The following is a 21,185-nucleotide window of genomic DNA, read 5'->3' on the forward strand; positions in this document are numbered from 1 at the left end:
AATTGCAAAATAGCCCTTTTCTTAAGCTAATTAAGCTTGTGTTGGCAATTCACCTCTTCCTAAACTAAGTAATGTTGTTATGGGGTACAAATACAAGTGGTGAAACTATAGAGAAAACTAAGAGGATGATTAACACAAAAAACAAGTAAGTTGCTATATTCAGGAAATAGTACGTGACAACTGGGAGGGGCACTCAAAGAGGTTCCATATTCCGTCAGTGTTCTATAACTTAATGTGAGAGGGATGAGTAAATGGGTTTCATTTTACCATTATTCTCTGAATGTTTATAAGTATTCTTACTTTAGTCTTCTGTGTGTAAAACATATTTCAACAAAGAAAAGATAGTAACTGGAAAAAGAAAACGAAGCAAATTGCCTATAAATAAAAATAAAAAAGAATCTTCAAAGTGAAAGCTATATATATTAGCATGGTGGTATGATGGGAAATTCTTTTCTTTTTTTAAAATTTCTATGACATGTTAATTATAATAATAATATTATTTAAAAAGGACCAATAGGGAAAATGTACATTACTCATTTACAACATGTGGAGAAAATATATATTACTTAACTAAAACATGAAGGCTGGGCCCATGGCTATCTTCTTCCTTGTTGTCCCAATACTTAGCACAGAGTCTGGAATATAATATGGGCTCAGTAGATATTTGTTAATTGGTGTGATATTTTAGATAGGAGGTAGGTGTCACTGCAGTTTAGTCACAGATTCCTTAATATTGCTTGAAAAGTACTATTCGTTTAAATGTTACGTGATTATTCCTAATTTGTCCTCAGTGAATATTAACACATAACTTTTTAATTAACATGGCACAAATATGGAGAAGTATATATGTACAGTATTCACGCGAAGAGACAGTTTTACTAGAACATTCTTTTCAAATGTTCTTATACTTGGTAACCTCAACATTGTTTTTATGCCTGCTAAACCTAAAATCTACCAAGGGATAGGAAACACCATACTGATACCAAACAAACCCCTCAGATGACTACTCATTTTTATTAATTTCACAACTAATAAAGTCTTTGCTGGACCAATAATATGAAGATATTTCTTGAATAAAATGATACTAGTTGAAGTACTGAGGTTAAATGAAATAATTAATGAGTTCTTATTAATTCCTAAAATGTCTATTCCTTAGTAGACTTTGAAAAGCAACCTGTTCACTTTTAAAACCTACTATAGGGGCTGGGGCTAGGGCTCAGCGATAGAGTGATAACCTAAAGCCTAGCATGTGTGAGGCCCTGGGTTCGATCCTCAGCACCACATAAAAATAAATTTAAAAAAAAAAAAAAAAACCTACTGTGAAGCACAGTAAATTAAGTAAAAAAGAAAAGCTTTCGATGTTTATGAGCTTTAAAGTGAATGCTAAACTCAAAATGCTTTCTATTTAAGTTGCATTTTCAGATGAACAAGTCACTGAAAATAATCCTTAAACTTTCATTATCTTTAAGGGTAACAAAATCTTTAAGGGTAACATACAGATAAGTCAATTTGAAATTCCATATTAATGCATAATCATATCAGTAGTAATTCAAGGTAAATAATCCCACAGTAATTAATATTTGAGATACACAGGTTTTAAGCCTAATTTGCTTTTAGAATTAATGTTATGGAGATACATAGGCTTTAAGCCTAATTTGCTTTCAAAATTAATGTTATGGATTAATTGTTTAAATAAATTAAAGCACACTAATTATTTTAATTGTGAATAAAGAAGATTGGTTGAAAATTAAAAATCATAGATCAATGCTTCTCAACTTTAATGTACATATAAATCATATATCTAATTAAGATGCAGATTCTGGTCTATTAAGTCTGGGACTAGGGATTGAGATTCTGCATTTCTAACAAACTCCCAGGGGATGGTGATACTGCTGGCCTTTAGATCACACTTTTAAATTAGCAAGATTGTAGAGGATAGATCTATAAACTATAATCTTGGGGCCAAATCTGACCTGTTTTGTTTTGTTTTTCCCCTTGGGTGCTGGGGATTGACTCAATAGGATGCTTTACCACTGAGCTACATATTTGGCTTATTTTTTATTTTGAGGTAGGGTCTTGTTAAGTTGTTCTGGCTGGTCTTAAACTTATAAACCTCATGCTTCAGCCTCCTGAGTCTTCTGGGATATCAGGCACGCACCACCACACCCAGATCCTTCTGCTTTTTAAAGTAAAATTTTATTGGAACATAGTCATGTCCAATTCAGCAACTTTTTTCTTATGGTTTTTGCAGATTACATCCTTTTCCTTAGACTTTTCAGTATAGTATACCAATAGATCCCTTTTATTTTTTACAGAAAGAGGATTTACTATTACACTTCCTGCTGTACCAAAAAAACCATTAGATTTTTATGAAAATAAGAATGTTGATTAAGAGACTAAGAAACTAATCATCTAAAAGACAAGCCCTGACAACATTAACAGTTTCCAGTATGGTCCTGACTTAACAATCTCCATAGCCAGTTTATACTATTACTTACTCTCGTTAAGTCCATGCCCAGCTTGAGCTGTGACAAGAGATGCAGGATAACACTGCGTTGCTCTTCTACAGCTCCCAGGTCATCCTCCTTGTTGTCACAGGTGTCTTCTACCTCATCATCTGCATTTACTTCTTCAGGTTCCTTGATGTAAAACAGAACAAGTCTAGTATTACTAATACCCATTAATAAAAGGTTTAACATCAGACTTTAAGAAATTTCTACTTAATCTAAATCAATCAAAGGATAGGTAAAAATAATCTGAAAAAATAAATTCTATCATTTTGCCATGGAATAAATTTCCTTCCAAGAGCCCATTATTGCTGGAATTGAAAATTTGTGGGTTTTACCATAGACATCCATATAAAATACATTTATTTTGTAGAAAGAGAATTTTTTAAAAAGAGTGAAGAATGTTTCATTTGAATCTCAGGCTTTCACTACCTGCCTGGGGACCTCACCACTATGTATAATTTAAGTTTTAAGAGTTTTGAGAATTAAATATTTCCTTCTTTTAAAGCTAAAACTATAAGAGTATTTTTTAGCTAGCCATGGTGGTGCACTCCTGTGATCCCAGAAGACTCTGGAGGCTAAAGCACGAAGAATCACAAGCTCAAGGCTGGCTTCAGCAATTAGGAAAACCTTGTCTCAAAATAAAAAATAAAAAGGTCTGGGAATGTAGCTCAGTGGTAAAGTACCCCTGGGTTCAACACTCAGTATTTTAAAAAAAGAAAAGAAAAGAATTTATTGGTGCATTATAATTATACATAATACTGGGATTCAGCATGTGTAGAAGTAAATTTTAAAATGATTGCAAGCACTGGGCATGGTCACACAGCCTGTAATCCCAGCAACTTGGGAGACTGAGGCAGAAGGATCACAAGTTCAAAGTCAGCCTCAGCATCTCAGTGAGGCCCTAAACAATTTAGCAGGACCCTGTCTCAAAATAAAAAATAAAAAGGGCTGGGGATATAGCTCAGTGGTTAAGTGCCCCTGGGTTCAATCCTCAGTAAAAATAGCATAACATAAATAAAATAAAATGACTGCAAGCACATGTCAAGTCTCTACTGTAAACTGTATTTTGATATTCATTCACTCTTGAAGTTGTCAGGATGAAATCTTGGGGTTCAAGAGAATTCTAGGTCCACATATTGAAATCCTATAGTTGCTCATGCTATCATAATGCCACAAACATTCTCTGTACAGCTCTTCAATCGATCACTAAAACAACCCTTGGGGGTTGGGGATATAGCCCAGTTGGTAGAGTACTTGCCTCACCTGCACAAGGCCCTGGGTTCAATCCCCAGCATCCCCCATCCAAAATAAAAACAACCCTTGGAAAAATGAAAATGTTTTAGCTCTCAATTTGGAGCTCCTAACTCCAAATGACTGATTAAGAGAAACAATTTTTACTTATTTTTATTTAAGCAATGGTTTCACATCCTAAGATTCTATAGAATCTTATCAGCTGTCACATTACAGGTTTATGTGGGGTTGATGTACCATCTTTCATTGGAAAGCCTCATTAGTATCTCTGTGCAAGAGAGCTTTATATAAGGATGTTATCAGTTGGTATCAAGTTATGAAAAATTTTAAAAGGTAATGATTTTGTTAATGTCTTTGCTTTTGATTTTTCCTCCCATCATCAAATGCTACCTAACCAAACTGTTCCGCATAGCTAGACAAAGAAAACCAATTTTACTCAGATGCAAAATCAAAAATCTAATATTCTCAAGATGCTAAAAACAAAATATAAAACACAGTAACAGAGTTAAAAGATAATGGGTTTCTGACCATTCTTTGGCCTTTATCTTTGTTTTCCACTTCCCTTTTGCCAAGGAAATCTATTTCAACTAACATTCTGATAAATCAATTAATGGTGTAATTTATTTCCTTATGTTAAGACCAGACAATTATTGTTTCCATATGTCAGAATTACTTCTGTTTTTATGACCCTGAGAAGAGATCACAAAGACTTCCCAAGTCATCTTTTCAATGGCTAGTAAGTTTGTCAGACTATTTCCTGTTAATATTGGATAAATCAGTTGCATAATATAGTTTAAGTATACTCGAACATTTACTCATTATAAAATGGGGAAAAGTTGATTGTCTTCCTCTCTATGTATGGATACCAAATATAATTGCCATTTGGGATTAAATAATTATGAGACCTCAGAAAAAACCCTGCTAGGTCTTTATTAAATAATGTTCTCCAATCCTCTGAAAAGGTACCTTTACACTTAAGGTTAGAACCTAGGCCACAGATTAATAATGCAAATACTTTTAGGGGGTGGTGTAGGGTGTAGCTCAGTTGGTAGAGTACATTTGCTCAGCATGTATAAGGGCCTAGGTCTAATCCTAGCTTCAAAAAAATAAAACAAACAAAAAAACTCCAAAACCAAATAGCTTTAACACTACAATTTATGGTTTGAATTTCCTCCAATGAAAATAATATTAAATTACAGAAAATATAATCTGGCAAAATAACTCTTCAAAAGAATATAATTTTGATGAGCTAGGGTTGTACCTGAATGGTAGAGAGCTCATTTGGCACATATGAGGCACTGGGTTCGATCCTCAGCACCACATAAAAATAAATAAATAAAATAAAGGTATTGTGCCCATCTACAACTAAAAAAAATAAAAAAGAAGAATGTAGCTCTCATGAAAATAGTCAAACTCACTTATTAGAATAGAAAATCAAAAGGAAATTATATTAACAACTAAATATTAGTTATAAATCTTGGTGTGAATAAAAGAAATTAGAAGTTCATCCAAAGTTTTTATTGTTTTGTTTGTTTTTGGTTACACTAGGGATTGAACCCTAGGAGCATTCTAACTCTGAGCTACATCCTCAGACCCACCACTTCTTTTTTAAAATTTGGAGACAGGGTCGTGCTAAGTTTCCATGCTGGCCTTGAACTTACAGTCCTCCTGCCAAGTAGCTGGGATTATATGTGTGCACCACTACACCAGCCTCTCCCTTCTTTTTGAAATGCCTCTTCTTGGTCATCATGCCTTTCTTAAAGAAAAGCTTAGGTAAAAACACATCACCAAATAAACATGGTCAAATGTATAACATCCCTACAGACCCACAATGGTTAGCAAATACAATAGCAAAAGTTGTTGAATTTCTAGGAAGTCAGAGCACTGGAGATTGCATGGCAAAGGGAAACCATAGTAGTCTACAAAACTCAAATTAACTTCATTTTTGTCCTGATTTCTGACATGGGCTTCATTCTTCCTACTTAGCTGCAAAATGACCACTACTGTGCTGTAGATCCCCAATTTATATAACACTTATTTTTCAAAGAAGGCATCTGTGAAGCTTTTGGGCAATAAAAGTCTATTCTGGAGTAACTGAGTAGAATCTAATATCCTTTGAAATTAAAAAGAAAAAAAAAAAAAAACTCTGTGGCCTAGGTTCTAACCTTATATGTTTTTCACCTAACCCTATGTTCTTGTTCTATGCACAATTTTGAAAGATTTGGAAATAATAGCAATCTTTCTTCTCCCTGACCCTGTGCCCCATTTGTAGCATAAGCCTCTATGCTGAACAAACATGCTCTGTGCTCTTTTTTAGAAGAATGAAGATGCTGCAGTATCTGACCTGAGTTTATTAACTTTTACTTATAATCAGATCTCTAGTACTGACCTCTCTCCAAAGCTATAGTTCCATCATCTAATTGCTTTTTACAAACATTTGCAATCACATATCTTCCTTTGTAAAATTCAATATGTTCAGAACCATATTAAACATTCTCTTTAAAAAGCTCTTTCTTCTTAATTTCTAGCTTTGTAAATAGTACCACAATTCTATCTTGTCACTTAGGTTCAAAAACCTGGAGTTGTCTTTGATCCAATCCAGTCAATCACAAGTCAAATTTATTTTCATTTGAAACGTACAATGCCTATCCATCGGTCTTCATTTATACTTCCATAGCCTTCTATCACACTTTAATTTCACCATATACTTTAATTTCATATAGCAGTCTTACATATCACATCCTTCCCTGTGCCCATAACCCCACTATCTATCCATTATGACTCAATTCTTCTGCAAGATTTTCATATTCTTTGGAAGCACAATTTACACTGTATTCTATGGAGCAGTGTTCCAGGGAGTATCATCCCATTGGAGTGCAACATGAATGTAAACTCCGACAACACAGTGACCATATCCCATAAGTTATATGCTCTGCTAAATTCATTTTATCTTCATCACTTCCCCCAACCCCCCATGGTATTAGGGATTGAACTGGTACAGGAGTTCTCTACCACTAACCTACATCCTTGGCCCTTTTAATTTTCTCTTTTGAGACAAGGTCTTGCTAAGTTGCCTGGGCAGGCCTTGAATTTGCAATCCTCCCGCCTGAGCCTCCCAAAGAGTTGGGATTACAGGCATCCATCACCAGGCCTAGCTTCCTTGTCACAATTTTATAAGGTATTATTATTATCATCCCTGCTTTACAGATGAGGAAACTGAAGCTAAGTGGTTAATTAATTAATTGGCACATGTCTGAAAATAGCATATCGTGAGTTCAAAACCGCCAGGAAATTAAAAACATGCTGCAGTATTCCTGCATGTGTTATTCCCCTGTTTTGAGATTCCCCTTACTCTTCCTCTCTTCAAATCCTGTCTCCTTTCAAATGCCCAATTCCTTTCCCACTTGGTCTCCAAGGCTTTTCTCATCTAATCTATGCAATATGTCTTTCTTTCTCTGAATGCCTATATCCCAATGGCCTCAACCATATCAATTAAGGAAAAAAGTACTACTTCATATTATAGTCTCAGTGTATACATGTTAGGACTCTAAGCAGATTACAAATCTTTTCAGTAAAAGAACTATCTTCTATATTTTGCTTCTCCTTCATTTTTTAACATTGGACTTGTCATATACTTGATAGCTTAATAAATACTAGTTAACTGCTTGACTCAACTTATTTTTAAAAAGTTTTACAGAAAAAAAAAACATTTCATGCATTACTTCTTTTTCCTGCTTCTCTGCCTACTCTGCCTCCACTGCCTGCCTCATCAAATCAATGCCTTTACCAGCTCTGCAAGTCCCCATGTCATGTATTTCTTTTACAAAGAAATTTACTAATATATAAATAACCATAAACCACACATTACTCTTGACTCAGTAATTCTACTTGAGACACAACCTAAGAAAATAATCCAAAGAAAGGGGAAGGGGGAAAAAAAAGTAAACAAGATAAAAAAGTGCTATTTATAATAACAAAGAATAACAAACTAGTTATTTGCCAATAGAGACATTAACTCAACAGCCTATTTCATAACCTTTCAAACTTTAATTCTATGGGCCAGAACCACATGAAAAAATGTTTAAGAGAGTCAAGTAAAAATAGCTTAAAATAAAATTATCTACGTGATTACAGTGGCCATAAAAATAACAGGCAAAAAAATAATAATATGATTTATAATAGTGGAAGATCTATGAATATACTAATACTCTTTGGCTTCTGAGAAATATTCAATGAAAAATTTTTTAAAATATTAAACCCTGACATGTACTATTTTAAGTAGAGTAATTTTAAAACAACTGGTTTGATAAAATGCTATCAAAAAGCTTACTATAGTAGTAAACTTTTAAGTTTATAAATATAATAGTAAACATCTAGTAAACAATGTTAAGCTAAGATAATGGGTAAGAAATAAGAGATAAATACTATGCAAATAATTATATAACTTATTTTCTAGAAAAAGAAAAGCATGCAAAATTTGAATTTTAAAAATATATTTTTATCAAATAAAATTAAACCAAAACTAAAAAGGATATATAATTTAACCTGGAAAATACAATATGTTCAAGTTTAATATAAGAGACCTCTTCTGAAGCACATGCAGTTTAAAGTAGAACAATAATGTTTAGAATTTGCAAGTGTTATATTGACTCAAATGCTTTAATAACAAAGAGAAAACTGATTCTTTTCAGGGATTCCTGATTTTTTTTTTTAACACATCAAAACCATATATTTATATTACCTTACCCTTGCTAACAGTCCAGATTCTGCAACAGATTGCTCTTCTGGGACTGCCACAGGCTTACTGTGCTCAGTTGCAAATGGTTGATCCGCTCCATTTTTATAGTGGTCTGATAAAGGTACCTTTGGTTCTAACCACTCGATTGTCGTTCCTGATGAGGTAAGAGAAAATTTTTCCTGAAACTTGCTCATAATCTGGAAAGTTCAGCAGATATGGATTTTAATAAACAACTGTTTTTTGAGCCTACAAGACTAAAAGCAATTCAACCTGTTAAATGACCCTGAAAGACAGTGACTTGGATCTCATTAGCATGAGCACCATGATTGGATATTTTACAACACAGCAACTGACAACTCGAAATCAGATACTATTTAAAAGAAATCAACCCTGAATAGGACTGAATTCACTTCCTGGCTAAGTCTGTGAATCATGAAGTATATTCCCAACCAGTTGATATACTCGCCTCTCAATAAGAATATTTGCCTCTAGTAATCAAAAAGTATGCAATTAGGCATTAGAGGGTCAGGCATCTGGACTGTGAAATAGTAAAATTTGTTTCCATTTGGGATTGCAATTTTATAACCAATCAAAATAACTCCCTGGACCTAATTTTAAAATTGCACATACTGTCCTTATTTTTTCAATCATAAAAAAGCACCATATAACTTAAACTGAAAGACTCTTCTTTCTACTGAATAAATAATAGCTGACCTACTAAAAGACAGTGGTCACATCTGGAGACCTGTCATCTTCTCTGTTAATGACTCAAAGGTCTCTTGTTACCCTCAACTAGTTTAACAAAGTGGATTCTATGCCTAATCAATAATGGAAAATGTTCCATTTGATTTCAGAGGCTGATCTGGGTTTCACAGAAGCTAGGTTATTGACTGCTATAATATGGGACACTAACACTACTATAGCAAAAATTTATAAGAGCAAGGAATTTACTCAGTCTATAACAATACCCAAGTTTTCAGCAGAAAAATTAATTACAAAGTATTCATTAGGCTACTAGAACATCTTGATTTATTCAGTCTTACTTGGCATTGAGGGAATTCATGATTGGAGGAACACTCTAGATAAGTTCAGGGAGACTGTTTTAAAATTCCAAAGAAATGAGCTGGGAAGGCAGTTCACTGGTAGTGTCTACTTAGCATGAATACGGTCATGGTTTCAATCCCTAATAATGCACAAAAAGTAAATTTAAAAGTAAGTAAATACATAAATAAAATTCAAAAGAAATGCAAACACTGTTTCTACCTTAAAATATCTATTTTCTTTTTCTTTTTGGTACTGGGGATTGAACCCAGGGGTACTTAACCACTGAGCCACATCCCCAGCCCATTTTTGTATTTTATTTAGAGATAAGAGTCTCACTGAGTTTCTCAGGGCCTTACTAAGTTGCTGAGACTGCCTCAGCCTCCCGAGCAGCTGGGATTACAGGCATATGCCACCACGCCCAGCAAAATGTTTATTTTTAATATCCATATTCAGATGTGTTTACTTCTGAAAAATAAAACACACATGAACTAATTAAAAGACCCATTTTAAGAGCTCACTTAACTGACTGAAAAACCATAAAAAACTATTTATCAAACCAATCATATGCTCTCAAACCAATGATCTAAATCAAGGATCACTACTGAGTCTCTGGAGAATGTACATTAAGACCTTATATAGCTAATATAGCTCTTTTACTGCTTACATAGCTCTTTTGCTGCTTTTTGGTGACCATGTCCTGACCTGCTTTACTTTACCACATTATTCCACCACAATGCTCTGCCTCATTTTGACACCCCCCATCCCTGCAATGAAGTCAGCTGTCTATGGACCGAGACTTCTGAAACAGGAGAAATTTGGAGACAGACAAATGTAGAAAGAGTGTCATGTGGTGTCAAAGGTGAAGGTCAGAGTGAAAATTCTACATGCCAAAGAATACTAAAGTCTGCCAATTACCATCACCAGAAGAGAGGCATGGGAAAATTCTCTTAACTCTCAATCTTGTTCGACTGCAGGCTGGCCCCCAGAAGTGAGAGAACAAATTTCTGTTTTTAAGTAAATAAAAACAAACAAACAAAACCCTTAGCAAACTAAACATTAAACTTAGATTTTATTTTTCTTGCCATCTCAAAATTTGAATAGAGAGAATCACAGATTCTGGGGCTGGAGTTTCCTGTATTTCTCCTTTGCCAGCAGAACAATAAAACTACTTTGTCCTTTTTCTCCAAAAAAAAAAAAAGAGTGAAAAGGAGGTAATTAACTTTTCTTTCAAGTTATATTTCATTCTCAAGTAACTTAAGAATAAATTCTTACAGACCTAACTTGGAAAAGATGGCAATTTACATTGAGAGATATCAATGCCAATTAATTAAATCCCACCAAATATCCACAAACCTGTGTTCGAAAACACTGTGATGCATGAAAACAATTTTCACTTTTAAACACTTTTGTGTTTTAAAAAATCCAAATTTATATTAGAAATGCTTCGTTGATCATGAAGGAAACATTTAAAAACAAGAGCGTATATTAAATAAGGTTGAATATTAAACCTGTTTAAGTCCCAAATTTTCAATTCTGCAAATATTTCAACAAAATTGACACTGGTGTATTAAAATAGATTGGAAATCATAATCTAGAGTTTATATACATTATTATGTTAATTAATATTATTACATTATAGTGATATTGTTATTACATAATAATGTTACATAATTATATTAGATACTATATTTTTTTGTATGTGTTTCACATCTGGGACAATGAAACAAATGGGTTAATTTAATCACACAAATAAAATTTTTATAAATTTTTAATATTATACAGAATTTAATCAAGTACTTATTGAGCATCTAATTCAATACCTAGCACTGAGCTACTTGATTTTATTTTAAAATTAAGTAGCATAGACTGGAAATATACTTTTTCATTTTCCTAGCCAAAGTATTACTAACTAGAATTAAACCAAATTTCATAGATCAAGGTAACCCTTCTAATATTCAACATAGGGGAATAGGTAAGTTAAACAAAATACATCTGTCCCTAAGGAATATAATGCAGCCAATAAATGTTACTTATTAAAAACAGGTAAAAACTTGGAAAATATTTTTTATATTAGGTAAAAAATATAAGTCACAAACATATATATTTTCTAAGACCAAGTGTGTAACATAAAAAATAGGAAATAAAAAGAAAACCTTGGGGAAAGAGGTTATTTTATTATATTAACAGTGGTGGTTTCTGGTTGGTAAAGAAAATACATGTCTTTTTTTTTTTTTCTTTGAACTACATGGTAGTTTGTAAATTTTCTATAATGAGTGCATTGCTTTATAACAGTATAAAATTTATACTAACTACTAACAATTTCTACAAGGCACCACTCCACATTTACCATTCAAATTTAGGTTCTTCTCTGTCTTTGGAATGTCTTCTTACCTATCTCTCTCAATCCTAAATTAACTGGTCTTTGTAGCTTCTTTATGGCTTTTCCAGACCTTTTTCTATCAGAAATATTTGCCTATACATCTATTTTCTCACATACTTTGTTCCTATTGTCAGTAGCACTTTGTATACTATTTTACAGTTACTGTTTGCATGTTTCTTTCCCAATTGAACTATGAGTTCTTAACGGAAACATACAGGACTTATTTGCCTCTCCAACAGTGACCTCACCTACACTTACAATTGTTATTAAAATAGTTTATTGGCTAGGAAATGCTGAATTTAGGCACATAAGATAGAATCCACACATTATGCATTTGACTAAAGTAAACATTTTCCTGAGCAGAAACTTGCTGACTTTCTAAAATACCTTTTATAAGTAAGGGGATTAGTTGGAATAATGAGTTTTTAATTCTAAGTTTCATTATTAATATGATGTGATAGGCTGATTCATTTCATTGATAGAAGATAAATGTTACTTATTAAAACATTTTTATACTCTATGAAATAATATTCTTTTTCCCAATACAATGAATTTCAACAGATGCTCTAAAATACTAGATGTATATTAATTTTCTATCTAAAAGGTGACTGATAAATATTTACATACATATGCATAAAAAATGATTAGTGTACTAAATCAAAACTTGAGAAATAAACCCAATCTTTCTACTTTGTTCAACTGAATGAACAATATAGTGATATCAGCAATTTTAACAGAAATACAGAGTTAAGGGTTTTGAGTTTAGTTTTTGACATGTGGAACTTGAGATCTCTAAAGAAATATTCAGGGCTACTAAGCATTAGACCTAAAATCATTTCAGATTCAGCCAATGGCACAATGAGGATGTATGTTACTGTAGTAACTAAAAAACAAGAGGTTCACTGGTTTCCTTTTCTTTTTAAAGATTTTATGGAGTGAGAACAATAATAGATGTAGTCCTCTCCAGGTTTTGGCCCTCAATGTTAGGATTACCTTTAATCTATAACTTACCTGAAGGCAATGAACCCTTCTGATGTGATGCATGCTGCAACTGGAGAATATGAAAGCAGTCATTTAAGCAGTTCATGGTTGCCATGGAAGTAGCTTTGAGCATTAAGAGATCCTGGTCCAAGGAACTCAGAAGACCAGAAGTAGGAAGGCATTCAATTCGTCTAATTAAGTCTCTCTGTTGTCCTTCAGCATGAGACATCATCTAAGGAGAATAACAGTCATAATTTCTGTGAAATATGTATCCTTTCATTTTAATTATCATATTTAGCTTCTGAGGCAGTTTTAGGACATATTAGGCTGAGAAATCTATTTTTAAGTTTGCTAGGCTATTTCCAGTTAATGAGTATTTAATGGTCGGTTATTTATCAAACGAAAAAAAAAAGATTATGACTTTTGGTTACTGTACTTTTTCTCCAGAAGCAACAAAGCCCAAAGGTCTTGCCACTTTTTATTATCAGTATAAATTTGTACAAGTCATCAGAAAAAAACATCAAAAAAATATTTTTTGTAGTTGTAGATGGACAGCATGCCTTTATTTTATTGGCTTATTTTTTTGTATGTAGTGCTAAGGATTGAACCCAGTGCCTCACACCTGCTAGGCAAGCACTCTGCCACTGAGCCACAGCCCCAGGCCCCAAAAGGACATTTTTAATAGCAGGATCAAATACTTCATTCAAAGTATTTGATGGGGGTGTTTAGTGGAAGAGCACATGTGAGGCCCTAAGTTTGAACCCTAGCACTGCAAAAAACAAACTAACTAAAACCAAAGTAAAATTAATTTCCAATAGCGTCTGTCAGCCATTTCCACTACACCTTTGATGAGGCTTAATTTGAACCTGCAATGAGAACATGATTGTTTACTTGTTTCCTCTTTCCTAACCTAATTTTTGGGCCCCATTAGGCTGAATTTTGGCAAAAGTACTGGGTATAAGCTTTTCGCGTCAAAGGAATTTAATACACTCTGCTTTGATTAGGAGTCTTGTCTACTTTTTTAAACATAGCCAATGGAATAACAATGACTGCTGAGAAACCCAATTTTTTAGATGAAAACCAAATTTATAATGCTTAAATACTTTGAATTATAAGCAGAAAGTTCTCAATTGCCCATCCTTTGGCCACTAGCTTAATTCACATAGAAACTCTATAGTAGAGAGACTCCTAGCTCTCAGTGTCTCTGCTGTTCCAGATGATTTTTAATACAGTTTATTTATCAGAGGACTAGAGAAAGAGATGCAAACTAATCCTACCACGCAAATCAATCATGCATGGAAGAGGACCTGAAAAACATGTGCCATAGTTCAGGTTCAAGCATTTGCCATTCACGGGGGGGGAAAAAAAAGAAAGAGTTTTTAAAAGAGAAGTATGAGTTTAAAGATATCCATATAAACATACTTATACATGGACACACAGACACACACACTTTGTGTGTAAATGTTCTTGTAAATAAATTTTGGGTCTAATGGGGTTGGGAAGCTAGCTCAGTATTAGAGCACTTATCTAGCACACTTGCCTAGCATACTAGCCCTGGATTCAATTTCCAACATCACTTACAAAAAAACTGGACTATTCATACTTCAAACTTATGAACCAGTATAACCAATTTTCAATATAGTTTGGCAACATGTACCATAGTTATATACCATAGTTAAATAAATACAATTCATAATCTAACAACTATACTCGAGTATGTAACCAACAGATACACATATATATGTTCATGAACTCAAATGTTCATCAACACTAGAATGGAAAAAAATATTACAGCATATTCACGTAGTAAACATTATGTAGTAATGAAAAGAAAGGAATAGCTATGTTCAACATCATAAGTAAATCTCAAATATATAATGTAAACCAAATAGAAGATGTGCCCAAAGTAATATATACTGTATGATTATAGTTTTAGAAATTTCAAAAGCAAGCAAAACATATCTATATTTTTATGAGTCACTTATGTTCTGTATACTTTTCTGTTATAAAAGTCAATAAAAGATGAATAAAGGGAAAAAATCATAACTAAGATATTCATGACATAAATAATCAGAAATCACAATACAAAAACACTTGAAAGAAGAAAAAGAGTGTTTCTTTTTGCAAATAGCTCAAAAAAGCCACCTGATAGTACTGATTTTAGAAGTGATGCAAGAAAGTATAAATATTAAAATTTGGTAATGGCTCTCTATAAAACAAAAAAGCAAACTGATTATATATTTACAAAGAAGTGGAAAAGTAATCTGTGAAACTGTATTAGTGATTATTCCTGAACTATAAAACCAGTTTCTGAAAAGAGAGAGAATTTCAGGAATGCTGAAAACCTGGTCAACCTGAATTTTGTTGCTACATATGGCAATATGGAGAGAGTGTTACATCATCAGATAGCATCTAGCTTGACTGAAAACCAGATTAGGCCCATAATTTTAATCACTGTGTGTTAACGTCTAACTTATTAAAATTGTCATTTTAGGGCTGGGGTTGTGGCTCAGTGGTAGAGCATGTGCCTTGCATGTGTGAGGCACTGGGTTCGATCCTCAGCACCTCAAAAAAATAAACAAAATAAAGGTATTGTGCTCATCTACAACTAAAAAAGTATATTTTTAAAAAATGTCATTTTAGCTACTATGGGCTAGGATAAACCTAGCATGAAACGTGCACTGAATAACAAAAGTGAAACAGTAAGTAGTACTAACAGTAAATAGCAGATAATAAAAAGACCATTTTAATTGGGTAAATATTTTATATTATCTGATATCAAGCACAATATAACTTTTTCTCCATGAGTCAATTATTTTTGCCTCCTGTTACTTACAATCTAACAATGGACTTATGCAGGGACTTGGATTAAAATGTTCTGTTTAAGGGCTGGGGTTGTGGCTTAGAGGTAGAGCACTCGTCTAGCACCTGCGAGGTGCTGGGTTCGATCCTCAGCACCACATAAAAATAAATAAAATAAAGGTATTGTGTAAAACTACAACAAAAAATATTTTTTTTAAAAAAAGATTTTGTTTAAACTCATTCTGAATCATATTAAATTTTTGCATTACAATCTCCTGGAGCTGGATATTTGTAAAACAGGAATTCTCAAAGTATGTTCTGCAGATCCACAGAGTAGGTGAAGTCAAAACTATGTTCATAATAATTTGAATAAGTTATTTACCTTTTAAAATATGGTAATATTTGCACTGATGGTGCAAAAGCAATGGGCGTAAAAACAGTGGAAGATTAGTGAGAATCAAGGTGGTCGCACCAACCCTATAAGGGATCACTGTATCCTTCACTACTGTGCACTCACAGAAAGCAAGCTAGTTTTGCGAGACACAATGGCACATTTCTGGAATCCCAGCTACCTGGGAGGCTGAGGCAGAAGAATGGCAAGTTTGAAGGCAGACTTGGCAACTGGATGACCCTATCTCAAAATAAAAAATGAAAAATGGACTAGGAGTGACCTGTGGTAGAGAGTCTCTGATTTCAATCCCCGAGAACAGAAAAAGGCCTTGAAAAAGCAGTAAAAATCACCAGGTTTACTACATCTTGACTCGAGTACACATTTTTAAAGTAAATACTGTGAAAAATGGCAAGTATTCATAAAGTATTTCTGTTGCATACCAAAGTAGAAAGATTGCCTAGAGAAAAAGCACTTCTGTGCCTGAGTTGCAAACTGAACTAGTTTCTCCCGCCCCCCTTCCACAGATTAACATTTTTATGTGAAAGAATGACTAACAGAAAATCTGGCTATTCAAACTTGGGGGTAACTAAAATAGCTATTTTTTCAAAACTTAACAAAATGAGCTTATCATTTCCAAAGAAAAGACAACTGACTCTATTTGTTCTAATTATAAAATTTAAGCTTTAAAATGAAAATTAGAATTTTGGAAATCCTGTGTCTGCCACCATAGGTTTGATAGCTTCCCAATACTTAAAAGTTTTTTCTAATAAGACTAATGAGGATGTTATTATGAATTTTAGACCGTGTATAATGACAAAATGGATCAACATTTGCCAGACCTGACTATAAATTAGTATCTCCCAAATGACCAATAAATGTTATTAGAAAATCATGGACAGCTTAAAGATCTATTCAAGGTACAGGACAGATCAGTGGACTTGCATGTTATAGAACAGAAAAAAAAAAATCACTTACATTTATTAGATTTCACATTGCCTCTAACATTTAAGAAATTATCAGTTGTCGAGTTTTGGTGCACTTTCAATAAATAACCAAAATTATTTGAAAAAACTACAGAAACATCCCTTATTTCTCTAACACATATGATGTCAAATTTTCTTCATAAATTTCAACCAAAAAAACAAATGGCAATAGATTGAGCGCACAAGCAGATATGAGAATTCTACTGTGTTGTATTAAATCAGATATCGAAGAGATTGGAAAAGTATAAAAACAATCCACTCTTTTCAGTAATAATTTTGTTAGTTTTGGCAAAAGATCATTATTTGGCATGAAACATTATTTATATTAACACATGGGCTTCCAATAGTTCAAAATAATAAAACTTTTAAAATTTCTCAGTTCTGATTTCTAATATATCAATAAACTTAACTTATATATAACAAATACTCTTGGAAGTCCTCAATAATTTTTAAGAATGAAAGGGATCCCGAAACCAAAAAGTTTGAGAACTGTTTCCTAGAACCTTAAGTCAGTTTAATATAAAGTTTTCTACACTTTTTAGAAGAGAAACAAAATTTGCATGGTATCAAAATATCTCCTCCCCAAGATATTAACTACAAAGGGAAAGATGGCAACTGTTGGTGAATAGAAGTCACCCTAAACAAGTGACTGAGGCCAACATAACCAGTAAGAAGACATAGCAACATCATGACTCTTTGATATGACATACTGAGGACACAACATCTTTTCTGTGGCATTCTTTCCCAAAATGTATAATCTCATTCAAATCACAAGAAAGTATTATACAACTTCAAATTCAAGGGAAAAAAAAAAAGATCAGCTGGGTACAGTGGCACATGCCCATAATTCCAGGTACTTTAGAGGCTGAGACATGAGGATCTCAAGTCCAAGGCCAGTCGTAGCTTTTTGGTGAAACCTGTCTCTAAATAAAATATAAGAAAGACTGGTGGGGAGCGTAAGTGAGTGATAGAGTACCCCTTGGTTCAATTCCCAGTACCATTAAAAAAAAAAAAATTAAGTCTTCCTAAGTGTCAAGATCATGATTAAGAAATAATTGCATGCTGAAGGAGACTAAACAGAAATAATAATGACATATAAAGCAGGATCCTGGACAAGATCCAGAACCAGAAGAAAAAAGTATCAGTACAAAAACTGCCAAAATTTGGGTAAGGACCATAATTAATAGTATTATGTTAATATAATTTCCAGATTTTGATAATTATATTCTAGTTACTTAAGAGAGTAATATCACAGACAATTGGATAAAGAACATACAAAAATTCTATATTATTTTTCCAAATTTCCTGCAAATTTAAAAAGTTGTCTCAGTTTACTTAAGCTGATCTACAGTTTTAGCTTAATATAAATCTGTTTTTGTTGTTTTATTGTTACTGGGGATTGAACTCAGGGGCGCTTAACCACTGAGCCACATCCCCAGCCCTGTTTTGTATTTTATTTAGAAACAGGGTCTCGCTGAGTGCTAAGTGCCTTGCTAAGTTGCTGAGGCTGGCTTTGAACTCTCAATTCTCCTGCCTCAGCCTCCTGAGTCGCTAGGATTACTGGCATGGCCCACCATGCCTGGTTAACACAAATATCTTCAGTCATTGTCTTAGATAAAAACTATTTCAGATAAGCTCAGAAACTCACACCTTCATACAGAACTTATAGTTCCCACAATGAAATACATCTAAGCCACAAACTGAAAATAGATTCTTGAACAGATGCCATCATAAACAAGACTAAAAAATTTCATGCCTCTAGAGACTAGGCTGTGATGTTTTTTTTTATTAGTGATTTTTAAAAAAAATTTTTTTTTTAGTTGTTGATAGACCTTTACTTATTTATATGTGGTGCTGAGAATTGAACCCAGTGCCTCACACATGCCATGCAAGTGCGCTACCACTGAGCCACAGCCACAGCCCCTGTGATGGTTTTTAAATAATCCAGCAATAAACTATGTTTTAAAAGAAAAAAACAATGGTATGGAGGACTCAAAAATGGTGTAAACACACTAAAAAGATTGTTTTTTCAGACACAGAATTATTCCATTAGCATATAGAAATGTTCCCAGTACACTCATAATCTTGAAGTTTGACCTGTTGTGTTTTTAAATGCAAAAGTACCACTTTAGTGAAGACACAGGCATTCACCTAAGACTTTTTTATGTATGTATGGAGTTGAGGGGTGGTAATGTCACAGAGATTGTCAAGCAATGGTCACCACCCAAGTCCTAGAAATAATAACTAGAGCCATACTTCAGGGAAAGGCTACCATTAAACTAGTCAAGTTCGTAAGGTAATAGTTGTCCTTCCCTAAGAGGTAGTTGTTAAACTCTGGGGATATACTCTCTATACACAAAAAGTGACATGTTAAATATTAACATGTTGATATGAAAAGTATATTTAAAGACATAGGACCCTGTAGTGTGGATATTTTAAGAAATTACCACTGCACCAGTGAGAATAACAAAGCAATCGTTAGAGCATAAAAGAGAAGATCAGTTGATTAAAGCCTTCATAGAAAAGAAGCTATAAGCAATAGGACTCAAGGACAAAGACCCAACCACACACAGGCAAGTAAAAAGCTTACTTGATTATTAATTTTCACAGTCTACTTTTAGGCCAGACGCATTGGAGCATGCCTGTAACCCAGTGGTCTGAGAGGCTGAAGCAGGACAATTACAAGTTTGAAGTCAGCCTCAGCAACTTTAGCAAGGCCCTAAGCAACTTAGTGAAACTCTGTCTTAAAATAAAAAAAATAAAAAGAGCTATGGATGTAACTCAATTGTTTAGTACCTGTGGGTTCAAAGAGTCCACTTTTATTTGAGAACTGAAAGACGTTTTAAAAATGCACATAACTGATAGAAAATTTGGGATACTGCATATAATCAGAATATTAATTACTGAATTATCTTAGCATACTAAATGAAAAATAACAAGGGCCCCAGAAGACAAAAATAGAGTATATAAAAAAAAAAATTCTGTGACAAAATCAAGCAGGCAGTATACCATTTTGCATTTTAAGCTTGATTTTAATTCATACTTACTTCTCTGACTTCCACAAGATGGTCTGGAGTTAAGTGAGCTCTTTTGCTCACCGATTGCAGTTTGGAATGTCCAACATTAAAAAAAGAAATGGCATTTTGACTTGGTCTCCTCTGGGATATAGGAGAACTACCACTAGATGCAAGTGAGAAGCTCCGTGACTTCAGAGGAGGATTATTCTGTTAGACAAAGGAAAATAATTCTTTTTTTCCTCCAATTTAGGCTTCTTAACCATCAAACTACCATATACTTGAGGTTTACACATGAACAATTTTAAAAATTAAATTCAAAATTGACAAAAGAACATTTCAGAAGATGACAAAAATTTAAGCATTTCACATATCCCACAGTAAACTGGAAATTTACCCAGAAATTTTCCAGTTTTATACCCTCAAATAACTTTTTCACATTTTATAAGTATATTAGAATAACAAATTTTTTATGATTTCAGATTTTTAAGCATCATGATTAATACAAACACGGTACTCAACAATATGTAATCTAATACATCTGATGAAACATGCACGTTTCTCTGGAACAAACTAGGGCTTTCTGGTCATCACTAAAAAGTAGAATTTTGTAGTATATAAGAAAAACTATTATGTCAGATTTCCTGAAAAATAGACTACAGACCTAAATTACAAACAATTTTAAAAATCAGTTAGTAGAGCAAAACATAAGGAAGAATGGAAAAGAAAAAACAGTCAAGTTATCACCTAAGTATTGAATCTTTTACACACACTGTCCATATATTACTTTTCAGACATCTCTAATTTCAGATGTCAAGTACTAGGACTTATTTTCACCTTACAAAAATTTAAAAAATACTCCAAAGAAGATAGATGAATGAGTGACAAATAAGCAAATGAAAAGATGTTCAACATGATTAGTCACTAGGGAAATGAAATCAAAACCACAATAAGAGGCTACTTTACTTATACCTACTAGGGTGACTGTAATTTTTCATTCGTAAAGAACAATAACAAGTATTGGCAAGAATGTGGATAAACTGGAACCCTCATACATTGTTGGCAATGTAAAATGGTGTGCTGTGTTTTAA

General features: G+C 33.3%; 1 protein-coding gene across 4 annotated transcripts in view; it reads right to left on the bottom strand.

The window, feature by feature from the left end:
- Nucleotides 1-21,185, bottom strand: part of Osbpl11 (oxysterol binding protein like 11) — an 80,103-nt gene that overhangs the window by 34,179 nt on the left and 24,739 nt on the right. For all 4 annotated transcript variants that reach the window (XM_046457996.2, XM_046457993.2, XM_046457995.2 and 1 more), the window contains exons 6-9: nucleotides 20,128-20,304; nucleotides 12,935-13,136; nucleotides 8,508-8,653; nucleotides 2,499-2,639 (exon numbers count right to left, since the gene is read on the bottom strand). In XM_046457996.2, coding sequence (XP_046313952.1) covers nucleotides 2,499-2,639; nucleotides 8,508-8,653; nucleotides 12,935-13,136; nucleotides 20,128-20,304 — 666 coding nt within the window. The remainder of the gene's footprint in view (nucleotides 1-2,498; nucleotides 2,640-8,507; nucleotides 8,654-12,934; nucleotides 13,137-20,127; nucleotides 20,305-21,185) is intronic.

This window comes from Marmota monax, unplaced genomic scaffold (genome assembly GCF_021218885.2).
Source record: "Marmota monax isolate L192 unplaced genomic scaffold, Marmota_monax_Labrador192_F-V1.1 WCK01_AAM20220418_F8-fsc00052, whole genome shotgun sequence".
Classification (NCBI taxonomy): domain Eukaryota; kingdom Metazoa; phylum Chordata; class Mammalia; order Rodentia; family Sciuridae; genus Marmota; species Marmota monax.